This window comes from Mugil cephalus, chromosome 7, assembly GCF_022458985.1.
Source record: "Mugil cephalus isolate CIBA_MC_2020 chromosome 7, CIBA_Mcephalus_1.1, whole genome shotgun sequence".
Taxonomy (NCBI): domain Eukaryota; kingdom Metazoa; phylum Chordata; class Actinopteri; order Mugiliformes; family Mugilidae; genus Mugil; species Mugil cephalus.
The window spans coordinates 20,290,607-20,306,130 of NC_061776.1; the positions used below are offsets into that span (position 1 = coordinate 20,290,607).

At 42.5% G+C, this 15,524-nt stretch overlaps 1 protein-coding gene across 2 annotated transcripts; it reads right to left on the reverse strand.

The window, feature by feature from the left end:
- Nucleotides 1-328: 328 nt before the first annotated feature.
- ccdc18 (coiled-coil domain containing 18) lies at nucleotides 329-15,400 on the reverse strand. 2 transcript variants are annotated; one of them, XM_047590744.1, is made up of 26 exons: nucleotides 15,339-15,400; nucleotides 14,497-14,680; nucleotides 13,516-13,677; nucleotides 13,205-13,311; nucleotides 12,768-12,896; nucleotides 12,414-12,510; nucleotides 12,207-12,328; nucleotides 11,742-12,021; nucleotides 11,329-11,416; nucleotides 10,710-10,927; nucleotides 10,508-10,618; nucleotides 10,262-10,393; nucleotides 9,903-10,037; nucleotides 9,694-9,771; nucleotides 9,493-9,609; nucleotides 9,207-9,374; nucleotides 8,253-8,395; nucleotides 7,402-7,565; nucleotides 7,062-7,275; nucleotides 6,215-6,314; nucleotides 5,963-6,100; nucleotides 3,337-3,477; nucleotides 2,972-3,109; nucleotides 2,129-2,551; nucleotides 1,316-2,046; nucleotides 329-593 (listed from the first exon to the last, which is right to left on the reverse strand). In XM_047590744.1, the coding sequence occupies exons 2-25, from the start codon at nucleotides 14,497-14,499 to the stop codon at nucleotides 1,327-1,329; spliced, it is 4,128 nt and encodes a 1,375-aa protein (XP_047446700.1). In that variant the 5' UTR covers nucleotides 14,500-14,680; nucleotides 15,339-15,400; the 3' UTR covers nucleotides 329-593; nucleotides 1,316-1,326. The 2 variants fall into 2 exon arrangements, with proteins under 2 accessions (XP_047446700.1, XP_047446699.1); XM_047590743.1 differs by lacking the exon at nucleotides 15,339-15,400 and adding an exon at nucleotides 14,836-15,326.
- Between the last annotated feature and the right edge of the window lie 124 nt (nucleotides 15,401-15,524).

The window sequence follows — 15,524 nt, forward strand, 5'->3', positions numbered from 1 at the left end:
TGAAATGAACACATGAGGAACATGACAGAGAGGTAGAGGAAGTTCCCACTAGCACTTCTGTGATGAGTAAAAAGTGTTTCAAGGACTCATAATAATCCCCAAAATCCTCCAAAAAGCCAAATATTCCCGATGTTCTTGTTATGCAACGATATGAGCACAAAATCCTATTTAATACCGCGTGACCCTGTCCACGGTCCTGAGCCAAACATTCCTGTCCGCGACCAAAAGCAGCTGGTTGTTCTGGTAACACGACCCCAGTGGTAATGAGAAGCATGGGAACATTCAAACAGATCTTAGTGGAAGTTGGGCTTCACGGTTCTCAGGAGAAAAAACTACAAAACACAACGTCCTGATATATAAAGTAACTTTAATGCACTTAGTTCATTAAAAACAGGTTTAGAATATATAAATATCCGCTATGAAAACGCACAACGTGAAATACAAATGCTACATTTACATGAAACGTCACAGTAGATCTGGAAAAGTAGTGGTCCCCTCAACTAGACAGTACAAACACACAAATGAATACAGATATCATATGTACACAGACCAGTGCAAACAGCTCTTCTCTCTGAGGTCTCCTTGACGTCCTTCTGAAACGGACAAAATAGAAACACACATCGCTGACAAAGCAAATCATCAAGTATTCACTAAGTCCCCTTTCATATAAATACTGTTTATGTTCCATAGACTTGTGTGTTAAAAGCCTTGAAAACATGTTTATTAATCACGTTTTCCTGTGAATGACGTGGGCCTACATGAACACACAACGTCATAGATAAACTTTTGGAGAAGTTAAAGCAGTTTAAGTTACATTTTGACACTCACTTCAGTTTCAGTTCATTTCGCAACATTTAAGTTCAGATCTAATGATAGTTTTGATCCTGGTTTTTTTTTTGTTTTTGACATCACTGTAAACTTATTCTGCACAAATCACACTGACAAAGTCCTGGTTAAAACAGACTGATAATAAATAATAACTAACTTTTCTAGCATCAACTTATTACTGTGACTATTTCATCTAATGTATTATCTTACATAAACACGCATCCTTACACTATCATCACACACTTATAAAGTGACATTAGTGGAGACATGTGTCTGAAGAGTTCAGATCTGAAGATGAACCATTTTATTTAATAATTCTGTCAGTTAATATTGTAAAAGAGTGAGAATATCCTGAAACTTGAGGCGTTATCAACCACTAATCCAAAATCCAAAGATATTCAATGACATAAAAGAGAAAAGAACTAAATCACAGCCTATGAAAACCAGCTCAGGTTAATTCTCAGCTCACCGATCACAGTGTTTTTACCTGGAGTTGCTTCAGGTGTGTGTTAGCTGTGTGGAGCTCCACACAGAGGGATCCTCCTGCATGGCCAACGTCTGGTTAACAAACCTCAGCATCCCCGTCAGCGAACTCATATCCACCTCCTCCTCCTGCTCCTCCTGACCCACCAGCGTGCTCACAGACTCCCTCCTTGACTCGCTGAGGAGCTCATCTCCTCCTTCGTGCATCAACGTCTCCTCCACGTTGTGGCTTCGGTCGCCTTGCTTGTCCACCATGTACGTGAGCGGGTCAAAAGAGACGTCTGATGTCGCTGTGGCATCTGTGGAACTGAGGCCCTGCCAGCTGTAGTTCACAGAATCCTGGAAAGAGGAAATGGAGGCAGACGTGGACTCCAGCGCCTCCCTCAGTGTGGCCTTCAGGCTCGGAGGGAGGTCCAGGGAGGAGCTGGTGCTGCTGCTGTGCATCCACGCGTCGCATGCTTGGTGGCTCTTGGACAGGTGTGGGTACGTGTGAGCAGGAGGCGAAGAGCAGGTTTGTCTGTGTGTAGGAGAGTGCGGGTGCGTTGGCTGGACGTGGGAGGGAGAGGTGGCTGTTGTTTGCAGCCTTTTAGGGGATGAAGCTGGAGAGTGACGCTCCGGAGCGTCCGTGAATTTGTGCAGAGCCGGGAGAGAGAGTGCGTGATTGTACAGATTCTGTCGGTCAGCAGTTCGTCCCAGACTGGAGATCCTGGCCTGGAGACGAGTCAGCTCAGACTCCTGTCAGAAGATGGGAAGACAACCAAGCTCAGAGCTTCCATTATGTCACTTTAATTACATCAACTAAAACAAAACAGTCTACCTTGATGAGCAGGGAATCGTTGGAGGTCTCCACAGACTTCTCAGAGGCCAGGAGCTGGGTCTGGAGCTGGGCAGCCTGCGCCCTGGTTTGATTTAACTGCACAGTCATCTGCTCCAGCTGGGTACGTAGATGGATGTTCTGGGCTTTGGTCTGTTCACAGTAAATCCTGCTCTGCTCCAGCTGGGTTTTAATCTGAAGAAACTGAGCCTGGCTCTGGTCCAGCTGCGTTTGGAGCTGACCGACTTGGTTCGTGGTACGGTCCAGCTCAGTCGTAGCTCGGTCCAGCTCGGCCTTGACCTGCTCGAGTTGGGCCTGGCTCTGCTGAAGTTTGACGGTGAGCTGCTCCTGAGAGGAGCGCATGGTGGTGGAGATCTGCTCCGAGACTTTGAGGAGCTGCCCCCGAGTCTGCTGCAGGGAGTCCAGCTGGGGAGGCAGGGAACACAGATGAGTAAGGTTTTAGGTGTGTGGATGTTCCCAATACACTAGGCTACAGACAGATTGGTTCATAAAAATAAACATAATATTCCACTTTATTCTACACCAAGCAAGCCTAAAAACTGAAAGAGGACAGAGAAGTAAAGAAAACGGAACAAATGATTTTCGTAACTGTGTCTGAAATATATGAGATGATTAAAAATAGGGAATTAAGATGGAAAAAGGAGGAACTTGTGGGACGTTCATTTAAATGATCTAAAAGAGGAAAAGAAATCAGACCAAGATATGATGACTCAAAGGCTGAAAACGTCTTTACTACAGACAAACACAAATAATAGTGAGAGATGCATTACGAAGCCTCCGTTTAATTGCCTCTATCATAACCTTTAATGGCCGACACTACTGTACCTCCTTGCTGTGCTGCTCCCTCTCCAGATCCAGCTCCTGCTCCAGAGAAGTGACCATGCCCTGCAGTCTGGACTCCAGCTGCTCCCAACGCGCCTCCTTCAGAGTCAGCTCCTCCTCCACACTATAAAGCCGGGCCTCCTGCAGAGACAACCGTACACGTCCGGATTAACAGTGTGAAAGGTGAAAAGTGAAAATGTCCCTTTACTCCATTCATTCATCTGTAAATCTTGTGTGTTCTCTACTAGCGAGGAAACGTTTCCCCACATATCCTCTAACACATAAGCAGGTGCAGCTCATGAATGGGTGAATTAATCATTTCACTGTGGGTGATGAATTAACTGTGATAAATTGTTCTTTGACTTTACCGTCTCTTTTGTCAGCAACTTGGCGTCGTCCAGCTCTCTGTTCAGAGTCTCACGCTGACGTCGAGTCTCTTCAAGCTCTTCTGACACTTTCTGAAGTCGCTGCTGACAAACGCACAGCTGCTGGCTGAGCTCCTGAGACTCCTGACACCACACACACACACACACACACACACACACACACACACACACACACACACACACACAGGAAGATACATGAGCACAATGTAATTATGTAAATCATAATTTCAGGTCTCTGCCTATATTTATTATTTTTTATTTCAACTACATCTATAGATGTTGAGCTGCTATGACACCATGTTACCATCGAGAAGTGTGAAAAAGTAAAATGATAAAATGTAGTTGGGTATATTGGTTTAACACAATTTGCTTTATAATATGTACTGTTAATTAATGTAATCATCCAATGCTTCTTTTAGGTTCTGAATGTAATTTTTAAGCTTCATTTCATTTTATGTTTTCCTTCCTGTCATGTCCCGTAGACATGGAGTAAATCTCACCCTTCCTCATGGCAGGATAGAGAAAGCTGGTGAAATCAGCCCCATATAGATCAGACAAACAGATTGCTGATAAATGAGTGCAGTCAGCGGGGGCATTTCACTTTACAATTTAAAAGTAAGGGAGGCTTTGCCATTGACAAGGTTTCACTTTAAATTAGTGGTTTTAAAATGATTTATCCTTTATTTATTTATCACAGGAAAGTATTACAAGCAACACGATGCACTAGAACAGGGTTAAACTTGACAGAAGCTGATCCTCTTGGCTGTTTTCTCATATTAACTGTGCAGTTTAGAGCCGTGCAGTGGGTTCACCAAAGGTTACCTGCCACAATAAAACAAAGTGCAGTAAACACTTATCAGTCTTATCACTATCATTTGTAAGTGTGGCTGTGTCAAAACTCTCTTCCTTTTCTTTCAGTTTGGTTTCCCCTTGGTGATCACGCATTTCTCTTTTATGCTACTAAAATAGAAAGAGTTTCTCTCTCTGCACTACATCCTGCATCAGCTCGACTCTGCAGACACCTATGCACGTGTCTTATTTTTGGACTCGAGCTCCACGTTCAACACCATCGACCACAAGTTTCTCCACTACAATCTGTCCCAGCTCACTGTGCCCCCAATCCATCCCTCAGTGGATCCTGACTGACAAGAGGCAGCAGGCGAGACTGGGAAACACTACATCCACCTCCTGGAGTCTCTGCAATGGCGCCCCCCAGGGGTGTGTTCCCTCCCTACAGCTCTTCTCCCTTTACGCCAATGACTGCACCTCTGAAGACCCTTCTGGGAAACTCCCGAAGTTTGCAGATGACACCACCGTCATTGGACTCATCCAGGACGGGGGCGAGTCTGCATACAGAGGGGTCCTCCTGCAGTCAGAACCACCTGGAGCTTAACTCGGTCAAGACTGTGGAGCTGACAGTGGACTTTAGGAAGATCCCCCATCAACCGTGCAACAGGACCGTCCCCACCGTGGACTCATTCAGGTTCCTGGGGTCCACAATCTCACAGGACCTGAAGTAGATCTCCCACATAAACTCTGTGAGAAAGAAGGCCCAGCAGAGGATTAATGGTACTGACCTTCGCTCCATCCAGGACCTGTACCGGTCCAGGGTGAGGAAGCTGGACAGTAAAATTTCCACGGACCCCTCACACCCCAGACACAATCTGTTAAGACTCCTCCCCTCAGAGCACTGTGTGCCAAAATCACCCAGCACAGAAACACTGATTATTCTCACAGTAGCCATCAGTAACATACTGTTCAAGTCCATTGTAAATATCTGCTTCTGTCCTTTATTTTTTTCCTCTAAATTTCTTTTTATTCTGTTAGTCTTATTTATGTTGTACGATTTTTCTATTTTTTACGCTTATTTAAGTACTTTGTCTTTTAGCATTGAATCAAACTCCTTGTATGTGCACTCATACTTGGCCACTAAAGCTGACTCTGTTTTCCAAATACAGTACATTAGAGCCATAGTGCAGAAAATTGCTCTCCCCCTTCTGACAGTGAGAGGAATTGCACAAACACTATGTGCATTTGCAAGGCCCTGAGTACTTTGAGTATCGTGGTTTTCGGTCTGAGTAAGGAAGAATCATTTCCTAATTTCCGAAACATGGGTAAGCCCCTGTTGAGAAACCCGGTTACGCCAGCTGGAGTACTACACAAGAAATCGCGATGCCTAGTTTCTGTTAACTGTTTTCTGCTACCTGTCCATCAGGTCATGGGTGGACAATACCTGTCCTCTCAGAAGAGGACGAGGAACACTCCATCATCCACGTTTGTTCTCAACATAATTGCTTCCTTTTTCAGACAGTAATCATTCCTTTGTACTTTACCTACAGTTACTTTTTATCTGGAGGATTAGAAACTTTTCTTGGAACGCTTGTTTCTCTGATCTACTCCTGGCTGCTGTCGGCTACTAACTGTAGTTGATTCCCTCTTCAACTTTGGCAAACAACCAACTGTGGTTAGCGTAAAACATACGTCACAGAAAATAGATTGGACACTTATTTATACTAACACACACACACACATATGCCAGATGAATACCCACAGCTGTTTATTTATAGGCACATGAAAACATGTTGGGGCCCTCTCTGTGAGTCCTGACCTTCACGTTCCTGTCCAAGTGCTCCCTCTGCGCATCCTTCAGCTCTCTTTCTCTGGCTTCCAGGCTCTGCTCCAGAAACTCCACCTTCCTCTCCATCTCTTGCTTGTGCTCTCTGATGGCCACTTCCAGCTGGGCCAGCTGAGGATGACGACCAGGAAAATGAGAAATATAATGGAGACATGGTGGCAAAAAAAGGCATACTGTAAATTAAATGAAATATTCATAAAATATGTGTGCGTGTGTGTGTTGTACCAGCTTTGCTCTTTGTTGGAGCTCCCCCTGTCTTTCCTTTAGTGCACTGTCCATGTCTAAGACCTCATGAGTTCTCTCCTCCAGCTCCCTGTGGGTCTCCCTGTAACACACACACACACACACACACACACACACACACACACAGTTACTCAACATACCTGTATCTGATAACAGTTAAAGCCACAGTAACAACACTTGTACTATCTTCTAACCAAGTCGTGTTCTTGAAAAATAGATTGAGTTTGGAGGACGTTGTGTAAGAGTTTATTGTTTGAACATTGTGTACGTTCCTATAACCACTATCGTAAGAACTGTTACTAAATTAAATGCCCGCATGTGTCTGCTGTTACACTCCACCATGTGCTCCTCATATTCAATGAGACACAATAAGATTAAAGAGAATCTAAACAGGGTGAAAGCAACAATCAATCAATGACAACACTTTTTTCTCTATTGTTCATTCATGGGTGTTTATCCAGTTTGGTGCTTGACGTACGATAGTTTCACACCATGTTACACAATGTGTGTGACTTTGTGCGTACTCACTTTTCTGAATCAGTATTTCATACTGAATATTGCTCATAACAAATTACATGATGTGTCATGCAGTCTAAACAGAACATTGTCTTTTTACATCTCACACAACAAGGAATACTCCTTGGGATAAATGCACACGTAATCATTATAGTATCTATGTGTAAACAGAACCCTGAACCAGAAATATTGTCCATGACTGTGATGATGTGTCTTTACACACATGTACAAATGCAGGTTTCATTGTTTCAGATGAGCCAGACGCTGGGTAGGATCTTATCTGAGCAACACAGCAAATGGAGGGTTTCCTCACCTAAGCTGGACAGTCAGCTTTTCCACTGTGGATTGTCGCTCATCTGAGACGGTTTGGGTTCTCTGCAGAACCTCCTTGAGTTCTCGTAGCTGCTTCAGAGCGTCGGCCAACTCTCCCTGTACTGTCTGTAACTGCTGCTCCAGGATCTGGACCTGCTGGACACAGTTTCGCTGATCTGCCTCACAGCGATGGAGCTTTTCCTCCAGATCCATGACTGGGAGCGATGAGAGGGACAAGAAGATAAGAGTTACTTCCTATTAGATTAAACCTCAGGGCTAATCCTTAGGGCTAATCCAGCACATGAACATCTCCCATGCTGTACCAGAAATGCACATCTTACCCATGTCACTCTTGCTGCTGAGTTGGTTCTTCATGTGTTGCAGGTTCTCCTCCAGGCTGCTGATCTGAGACGTCTTGATGGAGACGTCCCTCTGCAGATTTTGCAAATCCGACTCTTTAGACATCAGCTCCCCTCGACACTTTTCCGTCTCTGATGTGAGATGGCTGCAGCACGCACAGAGAAAAACACAGAAAATATAGTACAAACAGGCAGTAAAAATATGATGCAGAACAAAATATTACAGAAAGCATTAAGCATAACGCTCTTTTTGCTTACAGCAATGTGACCATAGCTCCCACTGTTAACTTAAAGACAAACTAATCACTCCAGAAGTGTAACAGACGTTAAACCAAACAAAGTAAAGTTGTCTTTTCGTGCAATATTTAAACACACAACATGTTATTTTCTATTATATAACTTTTTTAATTAACTTTTAAAGTGACTTGATGCTGAAACCAGCCAGCAGCTCTTTAGAAAGTACTCAGAGTACATCAGCGTTCGGTCTCCCAGTCTTGAACAAGTAATATCTCCATTTATAGACACATATTCACAGAGGGCGGGGGGTTGTTTCTTTCCTAACACATACGGGCTGTGGTGTAAACATGAGATACTGCAGGCTAGGAAGTACACAACAGTACATAAACTGCAGTTAATGAAGGGGGGCTACACATCCTATGACATGTTTGGGATTAATAGCTAGCAAAGCACTACACCACTAATGAAAAGCTTTGTAAGTCAGTAATAATAGTCTTGATCTATAAACATAAATCAGATGCAATAGATTCTATATTATAACTCTTGTTCCTCTTCCTATCTAATGCATGTGTCTTTGTGAGTACAGGTGATCTTACCTAACAGACTCAGAGAGTTGTATATTCTCCTGGTTCATCTCCTGAATTTTCTTGTCCTTCATTTGGACGTCCTGCTCTCTCTTCCCTACTTCGTCCTGCAGAGACGTCCGGGCTCGTTCCAGCTGCTGCTCCAGACTGGATACCTACAAACCCACAGCACAATATTTTTAGATTTACAAATGAAAATGAAAACCAATACCCTTTTTGTGTATCTTTTGCTTGTACAGTACAAGATGAAAAATATTACAATAAATATTATGGTTTCGTACACTGCAAAAATGCCATAACTTTCACAAATATAAGCTATAGTGCAGGACTGAGAAGGCATTCATTTCCACCAGTGTACACGGGAAAGGAGAAATGAGTGTGTGTTTGGCAGGATTAGAGTAAACTGCTCTACTTCTCATTTAGAGACAGGCTGAAGCTATAAATCTTAACGCCTTTATAGGGTGAGGAACCATATAAGATTAAATTAAATGATCCTGAATCAGTGAAACTGGTCATAGAAGAGCATTGGTGCAATAAAATTATTACAATTCATCTTTGTATTATTATTATTACATAATCAGAAATGATTTTTGTTTTCATCACAGACACACACTATGTTATGATCACCCTATTATAACTGTGTAAAGCAGCACACAAGCGAAAAACTATTTCAATGTTTTTGCTCTTTCATTTATACCAATATATTTAAATGATGGATACTCCTAAAAAGATCTCACTATAAACACACTATAGAGTCAGAAAGTTTAAAATATGATTTTCTAGAGATGATCAGAGACATACATACACTGGAACTAGATACTGTCTAGTTTTTTAATCAAAAATAATCAAATCTACTAAACTAAATTGCTATATTGTCGTAAGTCTGAATTAAAATCTAGTTGCTAATCTAAACAGTGCATATGCAGTCCAGTAAACCTGTTTTTTTTTTTTTTTTTTTTTACTTACTTGTGTGTGCAGCTGGCTCTGGCTCTCCTCCAGCTCTGAAACCCGAGCGGTGCTCTCAGACAGCATGGTCTGCTGCTGCTGCAGAGAAAACTGCAGCTGCAGGTTCTGTTCGCTGGAGCTCTGACAAACAAGGCTGGTGCTGTGGAGCTTCTCCTGCAGAGAGGACACCTGGACGGGGGGGGGGGGTAGAGGACATGCTTGCTATGTGAGATTTGCATTAAAAACTGGAAGTCAAAAATGGAAGAGGTGCAGGAACTTTCTGGCAGACTGAAATATAATAATGCACCTTGTTGTTCTTCTTCTGCAGCTCAGTCTCATGGTTCTTCTTCATCTCCTCCATCTGCTGCAGGTATGAAGACAGCTCTTCTCTACATGCTGACAGAGACGACTGTAGCTCACACACCTGATCAAAGTATAAAAGTCACAGATGATGGATGGTCTCCTTTCAAGGGAAAAGTTCAGTCTATTTGTGTTTCTCTTTAGTAACCTTGGTAGCAGACTGAGCTGCCTGCCGTTTGAAACTCTCGACCAGCTCCTCATTGTGTCTGTCTTCAGTCTGCTTCTTCTGAAATGAAATAAAAACACTGGTTTTCTATTCATCAGCAATATTCCGTTCACTGTACAGTGAGTGCATTGAATTACTGATAGGTGTAAGCTTTATGAATAAGCAATTAAATGGTTGTGTCATGATCTGACCTGTGTGAGCTGGTTTAAAGACGTCTGCAGCAGCTGAGCAGCTTTCTGAGCCGCATCTCGCTCCATCTGGAGTGAACTCAACTCCTGCTCCATCTCCAACACCCGAGACTGAGCCTGTTCCACAGACAGCTGCAACTGCAGAAGAAGAAAAGTGTTATTACTGACTACAAACATGGTCACATCAGGACTGTCTTTCTAACCCGAAACTCAATTCTGCCTCTTTATCAGCTTCTGGCTGCAGCATATTTAATATCATGCAGATAACCATATGGCAGCATTACTTGTTGGATAATTTAACTGGGATTGAAGCAGAATTGCACTGTAGAGGTTGAGTGAATGGAAGGTGAATTGTAGATCACCATTTCTATTCTGTGCTGTTGCTCCACGTATTGATGAGATTGCGATTGTTTACACGCCTCCAAAGACTCCTGATACTCTCTTTGCTTCTTGGTCATCAGTGACTGGTAATGCTGAAGAGTGTTGGTCTTCTCCTGAAATTAGAAAGAATTCAGCTCTTAGTTTCTGACAGTAGTCTGATGGAGTCCTTTCCGAAAACATAGGAAACATGACAGGAATGACACGTAGCGGTGAGTGTGGTTTTATACCAAGAGCTGATTCTCCAGCTCGGTGTTTTTCAGTGCAGCCTGAGCGTAGGACGAGGTTTTCTCCTGTAACTGTTTTTCCAGCGCAGCAACTCGTGCACTTTTTCTCTTCAGCTGAGAAGTAGCAAAGAGAACAAATAAAGTTAACCAAAGACATGAATAATGTAAAAATATCAAGTTAAACCACATGGGGAAAGTGCCCTACCTCTTTCTCTGTGTCCGTGGCCTGGCTGACTTTGTCCAGCAGCTCCGTGTGAAGGCTCTGGTAGTGCGAGGCTCTTTGTGCCATGGAGCTCTGTAGGGACGAGTTCTCCTCCTGCGCTCGCCTCAGACGCTCCTGAAGCCGCTCGATCACGCTACTCTGTTTCATCCTCTCAGCTTCCTTTGCCTGCAGCACTCTCAGCAGCTGCTGGTAGCCTTCACCTGCAGGGATTGAGAGACACAGAGGATTAGAACGGTTCTATTTTTTTTGATGATATATTCAGGAACATCATATTGCATGGAATAATACGTTTTATTGTCTTGTATTACTATAGAAATTTAATTTTGAGATTCAAATAACTGAGAGCTTATCCCAAACTTTCTTTTTGGCTATCCAATCACAATACTTCAAGTGCAAAGAAGGATGCAGAGTAAGTTCATCATCCAAACTAAAGTGTCGAATAATTTCTCCTCTGAACAAAAAAAGCTAGATATAGTGAGTAGAGAAAGCAGCAGAGGTACAGTCTTTAAACATTAGAGCAAAGCTTGCTCTTAATCATGACATATAACATTGAATAACACATGATGTGTTAAATGATGCACTGAAGTAGTTTTTAAACTACCTGGCTTTAGCTTCAGCAGATGTGCAGTTCCTGAGTAGTCCACCGGAGGCAACATGCAAGGACTGACACAGACTGGCCCCACAGCACCCTGAAGTTAAAACATGAACAGTACACGTGTCACGTCCTGCACAAGGTCAGCGGTAAACACATACACAATTGTACAATTACTGTAGCACCAAAGCTAGTTTTGATGACATGAATCTTGTAGGTCCTGGTAAAACCCCGTATTAACGTGCATCCTGAGTGATCTGATGGCAAGTGACACTTGTGTTTGTACCAGTACAGGTGTGAACACTAATCAGACCACATTCCTACGCAGTTCCCACCAGTTACCTCATTCATTCAGACAAAACACACAGTCGTGACATGGGAACACAAATAACAACAATGCGTGTCAGTTTACACCACTCCACCTCTCGTAAATGCAGCAGAGCCAGTATGGCCTCCAGACTGGACAGCTCTGCCTGGCTCTGTTGAGCCTCTCTCAGGCTCTGTGTCGCCCTCTGTTCCTGGCTGTGGGTCTGAGTCCGTAGGTCTTCCAGCTCCTTGCGCACAGAGGCCACCTCCCTGCACTCTGCACTTTGCTCCACAAGTTGCCGCTCGAGGTGTGAGGTTCTTCGTTCAGCCTCTTCAAATTTGGTTTGGAGGCCGGCTGCTGTGGCCTTGGCATGTCTCACTTCCTCCTTTAGCTGGCTATGAGGCAGATGAGGAGATGACAATAATTCTTTTATTTACAGCAAAACAAAGCTCCTTCTTTTGAAAGGTAAATTAGATGATCAATCAGAAATCCTCCTTGTCATTTCTCACTCCACATGTAAATACCAAGAAACTGTTTAAAGGTTCAGTAAAATGAGACAACTAATTTCATGAGTGAGTACCTGATTGTTTTGCTGTGTTCAGCCTTCTCCCTCTCAAGCACATTAAACTTCATCTCCAGCTCTTCTTTTTCTCTGTCACATTCAATAAGACTCTCTTTGAGTCTGCTCTCACTTTCCATTACCTTAAAAACACAAACATTTTGGGCGTCAGCATAGAAGTAACAAATCACACTTCAGCGAAATAAATGAAAATTTGAATAAATGTACCCTCTTCAGCTTAATGGAAATGGTGGCCTTATAATCTTTGAAAGCTTCTTTGAGTTTCTCTGCATTTTGAAGTGCTTGGTTCCTTTGCTGCTCAGCCCTGCGTGGACGGAGTAAAACATACAGTCAGTAAAATACAGTAGAAAGTATTGTGTCGTGAAAGTGAACTAGACATGGGACATCTGGATGAAGGGATCTAATGGTCAAACCAATCCCTTCACTGCATTCAATATAATTAGATGTTATGTTTTATGAAATCATAAGAAAACAAATTATATTTCATGTTGTTTTGCCAATACTGTAGACTTTTATGAAATAAATTAAAGCACAGAAGCCAAGCACAGATATGGGCATTACCGTTTTCCTAGCGCTGTCTTGTTGTTAAACTCTTCTCTGAGTGAGTTCAGTTCTTCAGTAAGTGACGCCACCACAATATCACTGTGAGCTGCTGCTTCCTGACAACAGTCTGCCCTTAGCTCTGCTTCCCTGGAAAACACAGACAATGAGTGCTGGCGTTCAACTAGAGGTTGATGTGTCAGTTTAAAGGAAAATAAGGTAAAGGTAATAAGTAAACCATCATAGGCCACAATTTTCCAAACCCTGTATGACTACTTGCAACAGGAATCTAGTTTTAGGAATGAAGTTTCATGAATGAATAACGATTCTAATTTTATGAATGAATAAACACATCTGTGATCTTAAAACTAATTCAGTATACAATGCACGCAAATGTCAGATTACAGTTCCATAAATAGCAATATCTAAAGATGTACAGTCTGGGTGTATGTGGTTACTTTAAGTCTTTGGCCTGAGCCTCCAGTTCCGCTTCAAGCTGACGAATCTGTTCGCTCATGACTGCCACATTGTTGTTAACGCCAAACTTGGGACCTCTGTGGCGGACCTGTAAAACACATACATTACACAGACAGACAGCATATTATTTATTGTGTCATTGTTGTTCAGTCTCCTCCTCTGATGTTTCAGCAAAATGCTCAATTACAAAACAATGACTTTGCACTTAACTATCTACTAATCTTCAGAACGCAAATGAGACACAAGACCCAGTCTTTTAATTAAAAATAATCATCTGTGTAAAGATGTATACCTGAGATTTCGAGGTAGCAAGTTCATACTGCATTGCATCCAGGTCACTGATGAGTTGTTCATCCTGGAAAACCAGGCAGGCATTCTCCTGCCGCACACAACCCCCCTTCTTCCGTGAAGAAATAGACTCCATCTCTACTGACTGGGCTTTGAATGAGGCAGACTGAAGAGACGGGGAGAAACGTTTATAATGGCAGGCGTACACTGGTGTGTTTCTTTACCCTTTGGTTAAACTAGCCCAGTTAATTCCCTACCATGTTATTACAAACATTACATTTACCAATACTATAAACTGAAGACGGAAACATTAAATCTCTCTCTATACAGATATAGAGTTCTGTATGGACTATCTTATCTTGCCAATTCACTGGGTACACTCGTGAGACCGGATGCATGATGACAGAACAATCCTGCTCTAAATCTTAGCTTCACGAAGGTTATCAGATTTAGTTAGATTTAGTCAACATTAGTCTTAAATGAGTTTTAAGTGAAAACTGTTGATTGTGGTGTTTTCATCTTGGAGGCTACAGTTTGTAGTTTGTATTGAATTGAATTGTGTTATAACAACACATGTTTCTATTATATTGACAATCCTATTTTAGTCAGTGGACTAGTTTAAATAACAGAAACACTTTAGACTTTAATTCAATCCAGTTTAACAGTATCAAAAACTACATCCTCCGCAATGACAGTGAAACAGTGGAATTACCAAATCTCATAGTATTATAACTGTTATAAAGGGGGATTCAGTGTTTAGTGCAGGGCTGTTAAATTAGAATGGATTTGTTATCAGGAGTGAACCTAATGAACTACGTAGTAAGTGAGTGTATGTAAAAGAAACACAAGTTAACCTGACAAACCTAGAAAAGTGATTTAATTTATCTATATTTTATGGAAGACAGCACTTTTCATTCAGTTGCATGTAGAGTGTAACTTGACAGACTGTGTGAAGTCATGGACTGTATATCTGGATATTTCTCACCATAGAGCTGGAAGAGAGGGGACTGCCAGCTGCAGCCCGTCTGTCAGCAGCTGCACTGAGGGGCCTCTCCAGGCAAACACAGACAGATGAGGACAGAGGAACATCAGATGCCTCCCCGTCTTGTAAGATCAGGTGGTCAGGACTCTGCTGAAGACAACTCTCATCCTGATGACACTCAGAATGACTGTAAGAGGGCATCAAGAAGGAGGATTGGTAGGGTTAAATACAGCATCAAACCACTTGAATACTGGCAGTAGTACAAGTGACGCTGTAACGACGTACAGTAGCTCTGATCCTGGCTCAGGTCTTATTGGGTTTTTGTCATTACATTTATCTCACCTCAGTTTCTGTCCCACACTTTGCAGGCTGAGCTCCGTTAATCGAAGCAGATTCCTCAGACTGACCAGATCATTGGTTAATTCTTCCTCGTCCTCAAACATTAGACCAATTACGAGTGCACCTCCAGCTAACGTGAATCCACGGTTCTACCGCTTTCTCTGAGGCTAGCTCTCACCAACTCAAGTGACATTTTCAATTTGTGTTAACAGCTGGAACTTTGCAGAAACCCGACAACTAACTCATTATCACAAGGTTATGTTTTAAACATCTCTGGTTATTGTATAAAACTGGAAGCAAGCTAGCATAATTACAGCTGATAAATGTAAACAAAGATGCTCACTGGCTCAACAGGTGGTTAGCTAGTTCACGTTATCATTCTAATACAAACGCTATCAACGACAGTTTTCTTTTTTATGAACTGTTACTTTTGTCGTTCTGGTGCAAGTACAAACTACGTACTTCTAACTATTAACTACTACTACTAACAAATGTTTTCGGGTTACCCAGTGTAGACACAGGAACGCGCAAGGTATCCAGAAGTTTGTATTTTCTAGTCTCCTCCCACTGCCTAACAACGTACTTTGTGATTGGTTTACACCCAGCTAACTGTGAGTTGATTGGTGAAAGATGTTGTCAATGACAGTAGCCGCCAACAACGGCGCGTGTGCGGTGACGTTGCTAGGTTTCGA

Excerpts from the sequence above, each read along its gene's own strand:
- ccdc18 (XM_047590743.1), bottom strand. The coding sequence starts at position 14,936 with ATGTTTGAGGACGAGGAAGAATTAACCAATGATCTGGTCAGTCTGAGG. Across the intron at positions 14,681-14,835 it reads AGTGTGGGACAGAAACTGAG|TCATTCTGAGTGTCATCAGG; the intron begins GTGAGATAAATG and ends GCCCTCTTACAG. Across the intron at positions 12,329-12,413 it reads TTTCCATTAAGCTGAAGAGG|GTAATGGAAAGTGAGAGCAG; the intron begins GTACATTTATTC and ends TGTGTTTTTAAG.